Source organism: Callithrix jacchus, chromosome 11, assembly GCF_049354715.1.
Source record: "Callithrix jacchus isolate 240 chromosome 11, calJac240_pri, whole genome shotgun sequence".
Taxonomy (NCBI): domain Eukaryota; kingdom Metazoa; phylum Chordata; class Mammalia; order Primates; family Cebidae; genus Callithrix; species Callithrix jacchus.
The window spans coordinates 82,392,924-82,408,843 of NC_133512.1; the positions used below are offsets into that span (position 1 = coordinate 82,392,924).

Here is a 15,920-nt window from a genome sequence, read left to right on the forward strand (position 1 = left end):
TAGTTTTCATTCTTTTCAGAAATAAAGTTTTAATTGTCATACTTTTGTATTTGACTACTAAACACATTTACCACCCAAATAAACAACGGTTTTGAGAAAGCACATTTTAATTTTTTGTTTTTAATTGTGTCTGCTGACCAATGGCTACAAGATGTACAAAATGGCTTTTTCGAGGCACGATTTCCTCCAAGAGACTTAGCACCCTACCTGGGTTGGTATACAGCTGGCTTTCCACGGTTTTGCCAATGCATTGCAGTTTGATGGCTTGCAGGGAATCATCTACGTGCAGGATGGTTGGCAGGCTGCCAAGAGTGTCCTGGACCAAGTTGGCCACTTCCCGGACATCAAAGAGTTTCAACAGTTCTGAGTACACAGCAGGGAAAGAGCTCAGAAACACAGCCTTAAAAAGAAAAATAAACTTCAATCAGTTCCCAGATATGCCATGAGAAATATGCTGCAAAATGTCAGTGAGTTTAAAGACAGTAAAAAGTATTTTTGAATGGTAGGAATACAAGTATAAAATGTTTCTGTTACCTAAAGCCAAAAGGTAAAATTTTTAAATGTGCAGTAGCCTAGGACAGTTTTTGAAAGGTACAAAGGAGCAGCCTAATAAAATCTTGGAAATTTTGGAAAATCACTGACATTAGCAAAAGGATTGGCAAAGTGCATCATGACTGAATAGAAAGAATACTCAACCAAGACCTGGATGATAGTCACTTATATTTCATTCCTTTTGGAAGAACCTTTCTAAAATGCTCACTTAAGTCTCATTCATGTTTAAGAAACCAAACACATTAATCCCCCCAAACCACTCCACTTCTGATTTAAGAAAAAACACAGGACAGAAGACCCAGGTTATAGTTAGTATTGGCTTTGCTTCCAATCAACTCTGTGACTTTGGAAATTTATTTGCACACCCTTTAGTTTCATCATTTAGGCTTTAGTTTCATCTCTTGTAAAACAAAAAGGTAATTAGAAAAACCCCCTGGGTTGCTTCAAATTTTATTTTAAACCAAGAACTGTGTGTACAGACTACGAATCATATTTTTTACGTAAATCAAAAAAACCAATAATCATTTTTAGGGGGAAAAAATCACATAAAATCTCAAAGGGCATACTTAAAAAATTGGGCTAGGATTGTACATCAAAACAAACAAAGTCAGCCTTTTAAAATTCCATAAAAGGAGGGCAATGGAAGGAAGAGTTGACTAGCTTCGACTGTACCTAGTCAGGGAAGGAGACACGTGTTTCTAATATGCTAAGATTCAAGTGCTAGCTGGCTTACCAATGAAATCTGGCTCCATCAGAAAGTAGGTCACGTCTACATGTGCTGATGATTCAAACACAGATTCGCTCAAATGTAAGGATTTTAGTATTTATTTATACAGCAGCAGCAAGAATATCTAGAAGAGCCAAGATCTGTTTTTGATACCAGAGCCATCAAAATATTTCAGGTGCTATAAATCAACAGAGATGGCCCTTGGCTCTTAAAAATTATAGGTTTCCTTGAATATATTTAAAGTTAATAACTTGATATTCTCTGTTAGAGCCTGTATTTGTATAACCTTCATGTCACCCTGCAAAGAGCTGAGTCATACCAATGAAGTGAAATAAAATGAGCCCTGCTTTCTGATTACTAAAAAGTCAACTAAGTTGATTTTCCTCAGCTATCCCTTAATTTATCCATTATTTCTTTATACTTCTTGACTTCAAAAAGGTATCTGAATGTGCTACACTGTAAGATACACATATAATAGGATGATTAAAAAGCATAAAGGAACAAGTCTCCTGTGATGAGGGCAGGAAGATGGCCGTGCCAGGGGAAGCTGAGAGTTTTTACTGCAAGTAAAAATAAAAGTATAGTTTAGTTTTGACCTTCCTGGTAGCCAAGACACACAGGGAAAGATAACTATTGGGAATCGTCTAGCAGGGTTTTGGGCCTCGATTCCTTCTGACATTCTTCTTTTAGGGATCTTTGGGTAGGGGGTGTGTGTCCATGCAATGGAAAGCTAAGAACTGCTGCACCAGCTGAGTTAGCCCTTAGTCCTTCCAGGGCAGGGTACTGTTCTAAGAACAATGTCATTAGGAAGCTGCATTTGAAGCAGGAGGACTAAATGAACTTCCCAATAGGACCAGAAGCTGCCCACTGATCCAGCCCGAAGGACTGTGGGGATGGCCTCTAGATAATAGGATTTGCCCTGAGTTGTAGCCCACATGGAAAAAATGTAAAATGGAGCAAGGAATCCAGGTTTCTGCCTATAAGGCAGCCTAATAGTAAAACTCAGACCAATTCAGAGACAAATTTTATTTTGCTATAAATGTGGCAGGCAGGATTCTAAGATGACTCCCATGACCCTGTCCCTGATGGTGTTCCTGTAATTACATAATGTCACATGGCAAAAGAGATTTTGCAGATGTAATGACGATTACACATCAGTTGATCATAAAATATGGAGATATATCCGGGGGCCTCACCGAATCACGAGCCCTTAAAACAGTTTTTTCTGGCTGGTAGCAGGAGAACTAGTCAGATTCAAGCATGAGGAGGATCATATTGTTCCTGGATTTGAGGATGGAGCAGCTACGTGCCAAGGAGTACAAGCGGCCTCTGGCAGCTGACAGCACCTCCCCCCACTGGCTGACTGCCATCCAGGAAATGGGGACATCAGCCTTCTAAAAACAAAGAAACATTTCTGCCAACAGCATAAAAGATTGTGAAAGCCAATTCACGTCCAGGCTTCCAGATAATATATGAAAACTAAGACTTTGATTTTGGCTTTAGGAGATCCTAAGGAAAGGACCCAACCAAGCCTCCCTGGAATGCTGACCTATGGAACTGTGGGCTAATAAATGAGTGTTGTTTAAAGCCATTAAGCTTATAAACATTGGTTATACAGCAACAGAAAACTAACACATCAGATCCATTGAATTGGTGGGACTATCTCTGCAAAGAGAGCATGGGATCGCAGGGTGCGGTGGCTCACACCTGTAATCCCAGCACTTTGGGAGGCAGAGACCGGCAGATCACGAGGTCAGGAGTTTGAGACCAGCCTGGCCAACATGGTGAAAACCCACCTCTACTAAAATACAAAAATTAGCCGGGCACGGTGGTGCACACCTGTAATGCCAGCTACTTGGGAGGCTGAGACAGGAGAATTGCGTGAACCCGGAAGGTGGAGGTTGCAGTGAGCTGAGATCCTGCCACTGCACCCCAGCCTGGAAGACAGAGTAAGACTCTGTCTTGGGAAAAAAAACAAAAACAAAAAAGAGAGCATGGGATCAAACAGGAACCTGGTATGGGCAGAGGTGTGTAGCATTTCTTGTCCTCCCCAAATACAGAGGGGCAAAGTTCTCATTCCTTCATAAAGAATTTTCATCATTTTATATGAATTTTTTCTTAGCATCAAACTAAAGTTATGTCATCAAAATATGCAAGTTCGTAATACTGCACAAAAAGAGAATGACTTCAGTAGAGTTTACAGTGATATTCAGAAACTTTATGGACACATTTTTATATTATCTCTTGATTAAAAGCTGAAAGCAAAAAAATACCAAATATAATTCTTTGAAGCTGCTGAAGTTGTTTCTACAATTTGATGTGGGCTAGAACTTAGAGAATCAAGAGCAGTGAAAATCAGCGTGTTGAAGAGGTGAAAGCAGAGCTGCTTCACCCTGCTGTACTGTGGTGGCCCAAGCCACTTTCGGGGGACCTGCAGGATCCAGTGGTACAACTAAGGTTAAAAAAGAGTCTCCTGAATCCCTAAGAAGAAACCATGACTTCTGGTTACTCTTAAGAGTAAGCAAATATTTTTCAGGTGTGAATCAGGCAAGTTTCATCTCTGTAACTGACAAGGGGTAAAAAGAAAAATCTCATGGTGGAAACTCAAATTCTGAATTGCTTTTGTAGAAAGAGTAAACTTCTAAGAACTCTGATCCAAAGGAATGCATGGATAGTCTGTTGGAGTATCCTGCTCAAATATCAAGTGCTGTCAGCAGGGTTTAGCTAGTAGTGGGAAACTTGACACTGAGGTCTCTGGCAAGTTCCCACAGTGCAGTGACTGTACTGTTGACTGCAAAGGCCAAAATAACATTTAAAAGAGGCTGAGTTGTATCCCTGCCCAGATGGAAGATGAGTCCACCTCTATAAAGAAGAGAGGAACAAGAACAGACCCCTAAACAGTCAGAAAAATACAGCACATTATCAGAGGGTTGGTGCATTCCTGGATTTTGCTTTCCAAACATCACATGGTACCAAATCGTAACGACACTGTTAAGGATCTAATTTTGTCTCCTAATCTCCCTTTTTATGTCCTAGATCTTAATGATTACAAGTCTCTCTAATCTCTAGGGCATGGTAAGAGGCTCCTTCTCCTTCTGACAGGTTTTTAACCAAGTCATTAACATTAAAAGTATACAAGAAGAATCAAGAAAGTATAGGGAAAAATATTCAAAATTATCTCATGGATCATATTCAAGGCCATGCTACTTGGAAAGTGGATGAATCCTGTTCATAAAAAACAAAAAACAAAAAAAAAAACAAAAAAAAACATGTGGGGCTACTTCCGGTAATAGAGTTTGGCAGCAGCAGCTCTGCACTAGTCTTTTAAGATCAGTCCCAGGATGATTAGGGTCAACTTAAATAAAACAAAACAACATGCAGTTTCGCTGAGTCCAATATAATGATTCTCAAGTTGACAGATTAAAATGCAGTGAGAGGCTTGGGGAAAAGAACTGCAGGAGATGATTGGCTCTGGTGAAATTCCTTCCCCTGGGCTGGTGGTGACAGCAGGCCCAATCATCCGTATGCATTCTGGTAACTGGAAATGAAGCTGATGCAAACCAATAGCCTCTCCATGAAGAGAGAGAAGGGTCTGAGAAAAGGCAACCCACTTCTGCTCGGCCAGTACGTGGAAGGTAGGGGAATTTAAAGTCTACTCTTAAAGTTGGTTAAGCTACAAACATAAACTGGAGCTACGGACTTTTGATGGAGATAACATTTGATTACTCTGCTGTGTAAAAATAAACAAACTGCACTCATCATTTTCTTCTATTCAGCATAGATGAAAACAAATTACCTGTGACTGAGATAATGCTCCAGACCCTTTGCTCTCTTGTGAAAGAAAGAAACGGACTGACATGAGAAGCTCCTGAATGCAGCAGCGGAATTCCTCTTCGTTTTGCCCACCAGTGGCAAGGGAAAACAGCCTTCGAGACTGAACTATATACTTAAAAATGTATTCCTGTGCCTTAAAAATATAATTTTTTAAAAGTTAGCTTCAAAGGAGACCAGGAGTATTTATTTAACAATGACAAGGCATAAAAAACATGGTATGGGATAAAACTTTTAAATTCTTGACGTAAACACCAAGACCTTGTGAGGCTTTTTTGAGCAGTATTTACTTGTACAGGGAACGGCCACTTTGCTCTGATGCCTAATGAGAGAGACATATAGAAAATTTAAAAACACTTTAGCCAGGTGCAGTGGCTCATGCCTGTAATCCCAGCACTTTGGGAGGCAGAGGCGGGTGGATCACCTGAGGTCGGGAGTCTGAGACCAGCCTGACCAACATGGTGAAACCCCATCTCTACTAAAAATACAAAATTAGCTGGATGTGGTGGCATATGCCTGTAATCCCAGCTACTCAGGAGGCTGAGGCAGGAGAATCGCTTGAACCTGGGAGGCAGAGGTGGTGGTGAGCCAAGATCACGCTATTGCACTCCAGCCTGGGCAACAAGAGTGAAACTCCATCTTAAAAGAAAAACAAAAACACTTTATAATTCTGGAGTATGATGAACACGTTTTTAAAATTCAGTCAGCAAAAACATAACTGACTTTTAAAAAAAATTGTTTTGACAAGTAGTACTTTTGCCACTTAGCATTTTACCTTCAATCAGTCCCAAGCGACAAACGTATAATTCACAAAATGCTTGTTTCATAAAATGTAGATATTGTCTACTTTAATCTACTGACTCCAAATAAGATGGTCCTCAACAAAAGGAATCAGAAGACTACCAGGACTATTACTGGATAATTCCTTTAAGAATTTCTACACTTTTTGAACATGTTTGCAAGTAAGGAATTAGTATTTCCACAGACAACTTGAGTATACAGTGCCCAGAAACATGGGCAGTGTTAAGCCAGAGACCTAGTAAAGCCTCAGATTTCGTCATTAGAATCCCTCCTAAGCCACCCTATTTGCTCTTAAAATTTAACAAAAATGATTCTCCAATGGTCTCTGTCAGGCTGGTAGAAGCGAGAGCCAGGACCTAAGCTTAACTGCGCCTGTATGGTCTTCTCTCATAAACCCTTCCTCTCCTGCTAGTTTTAGACTGCACTTCCAAGTGCTCTGGAGCCCAGAGAAATGAAGATTCAATTCCAAGCAGTTTCCAGTAGAAACTGTTCCTGGCAAAGTCCCCTTCAAATTTCATCAGCATTCAGGCAGCCACAAACTGATTAAGTTCATTGAATTGGAATGTCAGTAATATATCATCACCCATTACTGTCTGTGTAGAGAAACCAATTAGTTTAAGCATCAGCATGCAACAGCTTTGTTAGACTCTTCTATCTGTTATCAACAGCATGTTGTCACCTTCAGCACCTCCTGGATATGCTCTTGCCGCTCTGCTTCTGTGATCCTGTCCACGTACCATTTGAGCACTTTGATGAGATCTCTAAAAGACAGGGGAAAATGTCCAGAATGTAGAATTGGTCTAATTCTCAATTGAAAGTCAACAAATCCAACATTTAGCTGTATCATGAGGAGGCTTCTTTCCTCATTAGTTCTCACATTTTCCTGTCAATCTGGTGTATAATAATTTTACTGCCTGCAATTCAACATCACCACCGTTTTTCAAAGCTTATGAGAGAAACAACACTCAATCTGGACATATTCCATTAGCCCTGCTATTTCTGGTAATACCTCCAAATGGGTGAACATAAATATTGGAGAAAAGGACTCTGGCCAACCAAGTGCCTAGCAGTATGACTGTCATGGTCAATACTGTAAACTCACTCATTGGGACTTTGTTCCCAGTGACCATGTAAACAGCTGGATGCAATATCTTTAGACTGCAGGCAAAATGGGGTGGGGAGGAGGGACAGAGACAATACCTCCCCACTCCAATGCACACCTCATGGATTTATCAAGCCAATTTTCTGACCTGTGAGAAGAACATGGCTTATGTCAATATGCGTCTTAGGAGAATTTCTAGAAAGGCCAAGATATTTTTTTTCCTTTTTGAAAAAAGAAATTAAAATGTAAAAACAACAGCAACCCACAACTCTTAAGATGACAGTCTTACCACCTTGAACTGTGGTCAGTTCTTGGTTTCTTTTTTTTCCTTTTTTTTTTTTTTTTTTGAGACAGAGTCTCACTCTCTCACCCAGACTGGAGTGCAGTGGCACAATCTTGGGTCACTGAACCTCCCTCCTGGGTTCCAGCAATTCTCCTGCCTCAGCCTCCCAAGTAGCTGGAATGACAAGCATGCATCACCACACCTAAATTTTTTTTTGTATTTTTAGTAGAGGCAGGGTTTCACCATGTTGGCCAGGCTTACCTCAAATATCTGCCCACCTTGGCCCCCAAAGTGCTGGGATTACAAGCATGAGCCACTGCATCTAGCCCGTTCTTGGTTTCTAGGAAATGGTTTACACAGCGAAGTTTCTCTGAGTCAGGGAATACCTGGATGTGCCGGCAGATAGATGCTGGGGGAGGGCTATTTTTTAAGATAACATGCCAATGGGTTTCTGATCACCCCCAGCCGGAGAGGATTCCACAAACCTTACTTATCTTTTTAAGATCCTGCTTTCCTGACCAACCAGAAATGTGAGAAATTACACTCTTGTTTTCTAGCTTCCAAAGACAATTTCACTTGGAAGCAGCAACCTCCTCATACTAAGGCCCAAATTGTTAGGCCGAGTTGGCCAGTGTTTCAAAACTGTTCCTGCTGTTGCATTTCACTCTCAGCAAAAAATCACACTGATGAAGGGTCTCGTCTAACAAAATACCTTTTTTCATTTCTATGTTTGAGACATAGATCTTACCCAAGTAAACAGGATCAAATGCTTATCTGATTACCTACTAACTTTTACATATGACATAGGTGGGGGGAAGGATACAAACTTGATTTCATGCTTTTTAAATTTATCTCTGGGAACAGTCAGGTACCTGCATGCCCAAAGGTACTTAAAGTATAAGGTAGAAATAAGGGAGAACAGCAATGACGGTATTGCACCCGGGAGACAGAACAGTGGGGTACATTCTAAGGCTATTTAAACAGGGCCAGACCGGGAGGTGTTATTTGTTGAACTAAGAGAGAGAAGCTGTGGCCTCTGGCAATTATCAACTACGCTGTGAGGAGGCAGGCACTCGCCAAAGCTGAACATGATTCATAACTTTTCAGCATCACCTGAGCTGGTAGAAAAGGAGGCACAGCTAAAATAGCAGTTCCTATCAAAGGGCAGATCCCAATTACTAAATTGCCTGAGGCCAGGGACAAGGTCTTTACATCATTAGCATAAAGTAGAGCGCCTGGGAAGCAGCTGGCACTCAGTAAATCCTAACAGATAAATGAGGCTCTCTTTTTCTTTGAAAAAGAGATTTAGGCCGGGCACAATGGCTCATGCCTGTAATCCCAGCACTTTGGGAGGCCGAGGCAGGCAAATCACCTGAGGTCAGGAGTTCGAGACCAGTCTGACATGGAGAAACCCCATCTCTACCAAGAATACAAAATTAGCTGGGCGTGGTGGCATGCGCTTGTAACCTCAGCTACTCGGGAAGCTGAGGCAGGAGAATCAGTTGAAGTAGGGAGGTGGAGGTTGCAGTAAGCCGAGATTGCACCATTGCACTCCAGCCTGGGCAACAAGAGCAAAACTCCATTTCCAAAAAAAAAAAAAAGAAAAAGAGATTTATGATGTTTTCATAACCAAATCCCCTGAAAATGTTTAATATTCAGATGTAATTGAGATATCCTGGGGTATGACTGAAACCTTTTTAAAATGATTGGTTATATTTGGCATATCAGGTATTTCCACCGAGTGAGAATGGCAGACACCATCTCCCAGAGCCTTTCTAACTTCTGCTGAAGAAAGATAAAGGAAGCATGTATTCCCTCCCCATGTGAAGGCAGGCAAAGAACGACTTTTAGCAGGTGTGAAGACAAAGGTTGTTTTCTATTCATATTTCTTTCTAACGAACATTTATAATCACCAGGGAGTACAGAGATGGAGTGAGACTCTTAACAGCCAACGTGAAATAACCAGGTATTTTAGACCAAAGAATATCCAGTGAAACAGAGACAAGAAGGAAAGACTTTATACTTTTGGGCTCAGGAATAGAATTCAGGAGGTTCTTTTTTTCCCTTTTTAATCAAAATAAGTTCTAGCCATTTAAAAAGGGTGTGTGAGCAGGGAAGAGACTATCTCAAGAGACACTTCAGTTGTGCTCCATTTCTTCCTACACTCCCTTTAAAATTTTCCTATATTGCCACTTCTGCTGAGAAAAGCTTGAAAGGAACCACTTCTAAACTAATTACATGATACAGGGCCTTACCTGTATGCAAGTGCCCCAGCAAAATGACTCTCAATATAAGTGTCCATTACAGGTTTAAAATGATGAAATTTGCTATCTTGCAGCAAATTTATTATGTGAACCTAAAAAGAGAAAATTGAGCTTTATAAAACTGAATGCAAATCAAGGTTTTCCCTTTTTTTGGTTTTCTTAAAATAAACTCTTACATTATTAAGCACACATTTCTGAACCAGCCTCATGAAAGTCAAGATTGAGAGACAAAACAATTAAAATATAATTAAGGGAAGTTGAACTTACCAAAGAGTCAAACACTTTAGACCCATATTTTTGGGAATTTTCATCTAAAATTCCAAATAAGGTGTCCAGTGTATCCTGCAGAAACTGTTAAAGAAGTAGTAAATGAATGAATAAGATACTATCTGCCTTTTTCCTCCCAATGTTCTTTATTTTATGAATCTCTGCAAGGAAAATGGTAACAAAATACTATATACCTTTACTATCTCTGAGCCATCAATTTCTTTTAATTTAGAGAGACAGCCAGTGATCTTGTCTGGGTGGGTTCTCCATTTCAAAAGATCAAGCATATCACCTTTCAAAACAGAAAAGGAAGATGAATTGCCTTAATAGAGAACAGGTCCTCACATGAAAGTGTTCTGCTGATAAAAGTAAAATTCTTAACACATGTGGCTCCCCTCTCCTGGCCACTCAAGTTGCAGGCAAACCATGATTAGCCCTCTCTAGGATGGCATTTATTACACTGCATTCTGTTTCCTCCCCACTGCTCTTGACTTACAAACTCCTACTCACCCTTTAGTCCTCAGGTCAGATGTTGCTTCATCTTGGAAGCCTTTTCTGAAATCTCGAGCTAACTGTCACTTCTGCGTGCTTCTACATCACATACCTTACCATTACAGTTGTTGGTGTATTTGTGTATGCCTCAACTAGACTCTAAACTCCAAGAGAAAAAAGCCATGCCAACCTTGGCCCTACTATATTCCCAAAACCAAGAACGAAGCTGGCAGGTGACAAATATTTGTTGACGAATTTGCTGCCTCCTCCTGGAAAGATGAGTTTCTTGAGGGCTGGGAACCTGCTTTATTCCTGTTTGGGTGCCTAGCACATAGCATTCTGCCTAGCAACCAACTCCACCCAGCAACAAAAGTCTTCTTGACAATGTGATCCAAACCTTGCAGACTAAAAGAATGATGACAGGCCCAGTGATTTATCAGATCATTCAGGGAGCCCTCAACCAGAGAAGAGCAGGTCCTGGACTCCATGGGCTATCTGCCGTCCCAGTGTCCAGGTAAGTGCAGAGCCCCACTCTTTAATCCTTTCCTAAACAGATGTGTGGGCCTTAGTCCAGTAGGTCCTCAGAGAACCTGTTCGCCTGGGGAGGGAATACACTCTTCCTTTATCGTTCTTGGGCAGAAGTTAGAAAGGCTCTGGGAGATGGTGTCCATGCGTTATTAGTCTCCAAAGCATGCAAGGAGAGTTGGCACCTGGGGGCCAATGAAGGCAGTGAGAACTGACAAGGCTCGCTTGTGCCAGGCATGCACAGGGCAGTGGGACCTGGAAGAACCAGCCTCAGGGCTTGGTGGAACTGCCAGACTAGACTGGCAGAGAGAGGAGCCAGGACAAAATTTCCAGGCAGAGAAGCAGGAAATTAATTTCAAATCACCGTTTTAGCAGAAATCCAAATGGAACTTTCTGAGAAACAGAAAGATAACTAAGGGAACAAAAACTCCAGACCCACCAAAACCAAGAAAGTAGGTAAGATGACAAAGAAAAAGAGAATATAGAGAACGGAAGTGAGGAAAAGCATTAAGAATCTCAAGGAGAAACAGAAGCAAGCCCCACCAAAGCCAGATTCAAGAGAAAAACCTCACAAAGGATTTACTATTAATAGTAAGGAATTCAGTACCAAACAGGAATGTTTATCTGCAACAAACACGGGTAAGAGGAGGAGGAGGAGGAGGAATTAGAATGAGAAAAATAAAGGGATTTAAAAAATACTGACTTTGGAAAAGAGATTTATGATGTTTTCATAACCAAAAACCCTGAAAATGTTTAATATTCAGATGTAATTCAGACATCCTGGGGTATGACTGAAACCTTTTAAAAACTGATTGGTTATATTTGGCATATCAGGTATTTCCACAGAGTGAGACTCAGGGCAACAAAGGCAAGGCTCTATTGTTCTCTCCAGTTTGCTGCCTCCCTCCCACCTACTTCCTACTTCCTGCATCTCACTTCAGGAGGCCTCGCCTCCCCTGCATCTTCTCTTTCATAATCCCCCAGTGCATTTCCCTTGCCATTCACTCCTCACTTCCCACTCCACCCCCATCCCAGCTCTCACTCCTGTTTTGTGTTCTGTTTCCCTTCCTTTAAAGTGAGGCAGTTGTAGGGTCCCCTAGGACCCTGCTCAACGTAAGGAGTGTGGGGAGGAAGGAGGTGGCTATGCTGACCGCAAAGTGGCAGCAGTGGAGAACCTGGACTAGGGCCCAAGTAAGTAGGCCTGGAAAATACACAGGGGTCCAAACAAAGAGTCAGGACGAGCCTGCCCATGTTCCCTGCAAGGAGGCTGATGAATCTCTAGACTGTTCATGATGGAGCATGTGGAAAAGCCCAGTAGCTATGTCCATCTGGATGTAATTAATCATGTATGCAAAGTACTTACAGTTTAGGCAAAATTGCTGTATCCTAAGTTTTTGCTTTTGCCATCTAAGGATGTTAGTGGCAAGTTAGGAGCTATAACCTATCACAGAAAATACAAATTTCCACCTTCCATTTAACAAGCATTTATTAGGTGTATATTATGTATCTAACATACCAAGAGCTATAAAATAGGAGGTTGTCATGACTGCTAAACCTCTGAACCTTAAAATCTCTACTTGATCTGGCAGTCACAGATGCCCAGCATAGTGCTGTGCTTGGCCTTGGTACACTATCCATGTTGGACAAAGAGTGTGCAGACAGACACACTTTAGGAATTCTGAAATGTAAATCTGTTCTAGGAAACTGCTCCTAGAAATCCTATCACTTACTAAATGCTGAATTGTAGTAGAAATAAGATTTGTATATTTTCCAAGTCAAGAAAAATAAATACACAGCAATTTAATTCCAATTTGGAACTGGATTACATCGACACAGAGATGTGTGTTTAGCATATAAATCTCAGACAGACCCACTTATTTCCTTCCTCCTTCCCATCTCTTGAGACATGCCATTCATTTCCTGGCTCATTTTGAGCTGTTTCACATTGACAAGGCTAATCAAAGTCAAAATAATAATGAAGCACTTATCCGTCTCCAAAAATGAGCCAACCATTACATGGAAGTCTTATCCCACTTTCCATATAGGGAGATGTTTAATATAATTATTTCATAAATTGTTATTTACTCATATTTACCTGAAAATATTCTCTACTTTTAAGAAGTAGCAACTTCTAATTTTCAGGATTTGTTTCTCTCTGTCTTACTTGCATAAGTGTGTCTAACATCCTAAACCCTACAATCAGCACAAATTCCTTACGTAGGACCAAACATTTTAATGGAAGAGAATCTATTGTTAGGTTTACCTGTGTGGTAGACAGAATAATGGCTCAAAAGATGTCCTAATTCTTGGAACCTGTTGGAAGCTGATGGAGGAACAGGTTCCGAGAATTCGGAGGGACTATGTTTCCCTCACACAGCAGAAGAAGACTGTACAGATGTGATTAAAGATCTTAAAACAGGGAGATTACACTGGATTATCCAGCTCAATGTAATCAAAAGGGTCCTTAAAAGATGTAAGACGGTCAGAGTCCCAGAGATGTGGAGATGCTTCTGGCTTTGAAGATGGAAGAAGGGGCCATGAGCCAAGGAATGCAGGTGGCCTCTAAAGCTATGAAGCGTAAAGAAATGGATTCTTTCTATTCCAGGAGGAATGCAGCCCTGCTGCCACCTTGATTTTAGCTCAGGGGAACTGATTTTGGATTTCTGACCTGCAGAACTGCAAGATAATAAATCTGTACTGTTTTAAGCCAATAAATTTGTGGTAACTGTTACAGCTGCAATAGATAAGCAATATAACTCCCAAATATTCTATCAGGGAAATTCAGTTCAACATGAATGTAAACTCTGCTACACACACACACACACACACACACACACACACACAACTAATCCACATAGGGTAAATAAAAATTTCTGTTTAAGGATGTCAGTAAGAGGTTGATTTTATTACTTCATAATTTCTGTGGGGGTAAACTGGCCTCATAAAAAATACCTGAGATTTGGTAAATGCTTTATAATCATTTGTTGAATTATGCCAATGGAGATTTTATTTGAGTAAAATCATTAACTACCTAATGCTGACAAAGCCTGGTATAACATGACATATCTTAACTTGGTGTCCTAAATAAATACAGTAGCAATGAATGTTGAAATTGAGAGGTGTTTTAAAAGTGGTCAGTATTTTAATGCTACATTTTGCTTTTTTTCTGAGACTAAGATCTAAAAGAAGAAATGTTTCCTTCTACAAATGCTGATCTCTGACACAGAAGAAGGAACTAAGAAAGAACAATTAACAGCACACATGTTTAGGCACAGGTTTTTATGAGACACAATACCTCATTATAAAGTGATTCTTCTCAACATAATGAATCTAACTTATTAATGTAGCATTCAGGGTGCTAGCCAGAAGTCTTATATGGCAACGATAAAGAACTCAAAAATGTTTAATTTACTTCCTTCATTACAGAAGATGTTTTCATAGCAATTTGCCAAGAAGAGCTTGCTTTATTAATCATAACTTGCTAAGCAATCACTGACATAAAAAGTAATGCTAGAACTGAAAAGCAATATGCATCTAATTAAACAAAGAACAGCCTTTATTCTAAAGCCTGCAATTAGCACTGTTTATGGAGCTATAAAGCACAAGATTAAGGTGTTGGTATTTCCCTCTTTTTTTTTTTTTTTTTTAACCAGCTGGGTTTTGATGGTTTATTTGAAAAGTTGTGTACTTGTTTTTCAATACTGGGATAATTTTGAAGTCCTTCTTAAATGGCATGCATTCAACAGATCACTATGTCACATTTATTTCCATTTTATTAGAAATCATAAACAGAAGGATCAATAATTGTTCTAATGTAAAGTTCTTAACTATAACTTTGGTGTTTACTGAGCGTACCAAAATTTACATGATTATTAGTGCTAGGGCTTTCAAATAAAATATTATACATTACCATTTTGTGTGAGTTTTGTGGAACAGAGAAAGGATGTAATACAAAAAGACTCCTTTGTGGCCTTCATGGCTTGATTATTATTCCCAAGGAAAATGCCCTTGGAAAAGGGAAGTTTGAGGTAGCGGGTAGTATCCTGAAGGTTTGTGTTTTCTTCACACTGTTAAAAATATAAAAAAAAAAAATAAGGGAAGGGGAAGAGATCTCATAAGAATTATAAAGCATAATTTATATTACTAGTGTTTATAAACTGGGCAACATTCCAAACAGCATTACAAGTAGAATTTGGCTTTTAAGTAAAATGCAAAAACAAAAACAAAAAAACCGTATAGAAGAATTAAGCATGGATTTTCGGACTAAGATCAATTTGAGTTTGCAATCCCAGCTCTGTCACTCCCATGTGAGTGAACACACCATATCAAATTATTTAACCACATACTGTTTCCGTTATCTTCTCTAAAATCTCATTGTGTTGTCATAAGAATTAGGTTATATAAAGCCTTTAACGCAGTCCTGATATACTGAAAATGATCAATACATCATATTTGCAGTGAAAAATGCTTAAATTCTTCCAACATCTCATCTGAGGCAGCTGTTAAACAGTTCCTTACTTTGAAAACTGGCAGTTAAAAGATATTTCGGGTATGATAATTTAAGAGTCCCACTATGTGAGGGAAATCTCTACTTTCACAGAAAATGCCAGCTAACACATGTAAAAGCAATTACAGGCTTAGAAAATATAATTTCAAATCCCTGCTGTAATTATTTTAGTTAACGATTGTTGCTTAGTGCTAAAACCAGCAGAATTGTTGAGGAATCAGATGTTCATATGATGCCAATGTGCCAACATACAGATTACGTCCTACTGGCAAGAAGACAAATATAACTGCATGTGGGGGAATCGAGCTGTCATTACACCAATGCAGGGTAATGCAAAGACACATATCATCACCTACAATGCATTCTTAGCAAAAGTGCAGAACCCAAGTCCATCACATCTAGATTCAACTTCCACATCACAGGAAACACAAGAGAGAGAGCAACATGTTCAGCAACACTACGGGAAGAAACCAGAGAATCCAAAAGATGGGGGTTTTCTGTAAGAAGCCTGGTCTTAATCTTTAAGTCAGTGTTGCCAAAAAAGGGACCGTTCTAGATTAAACAACACT

General features: G+C 39.9%; 1 protein-coding gene across 7 annotated transcripts in view; it reads right to left on the bottom strand.

The window, feature by feature from the left end:
* DOCK4 (dedicator of cytokinesis 4) overlaps positions 1–15,920 on the bottom strand; it is a 487,797-nt gene that overhangs the window by 135,851 nt on the left and 336,026 nt on the right. For all 7 annotated transcript variants that reach the window (XM_078343204.1, XM_078343205.1, XM_002751762.7 and 4 more), the window contains exons 17-23: positions 14,755–14,911; positions 10,022–10,119; positions 9,828–9,911; positions 9,552–9,652; positions 6,591–6,672; positions 5,076–5,246; positions 208–400 (exon numbers count right to left, since the gene is read on the bottom strand). In XM_078343204.1, the coding sequence (XP_078199330.1) occupies positions 208–400; positions 5,076–5,246; positions 6,591–6,672; positions 9,552–9,652; positions 9,828–9,911; positions 10,022–10,119; positions 14,755–14,911 (886 nt within the window). The remainder of the gene's footprint in view (positions 1–207; positions 401–5,075; positions 5,247–6,590; positions 6,673–9,551; positions 9,653–9,827; positions 9,912–10,021; positions 10,120–14,754; positions 14,912–15,920) is intronic.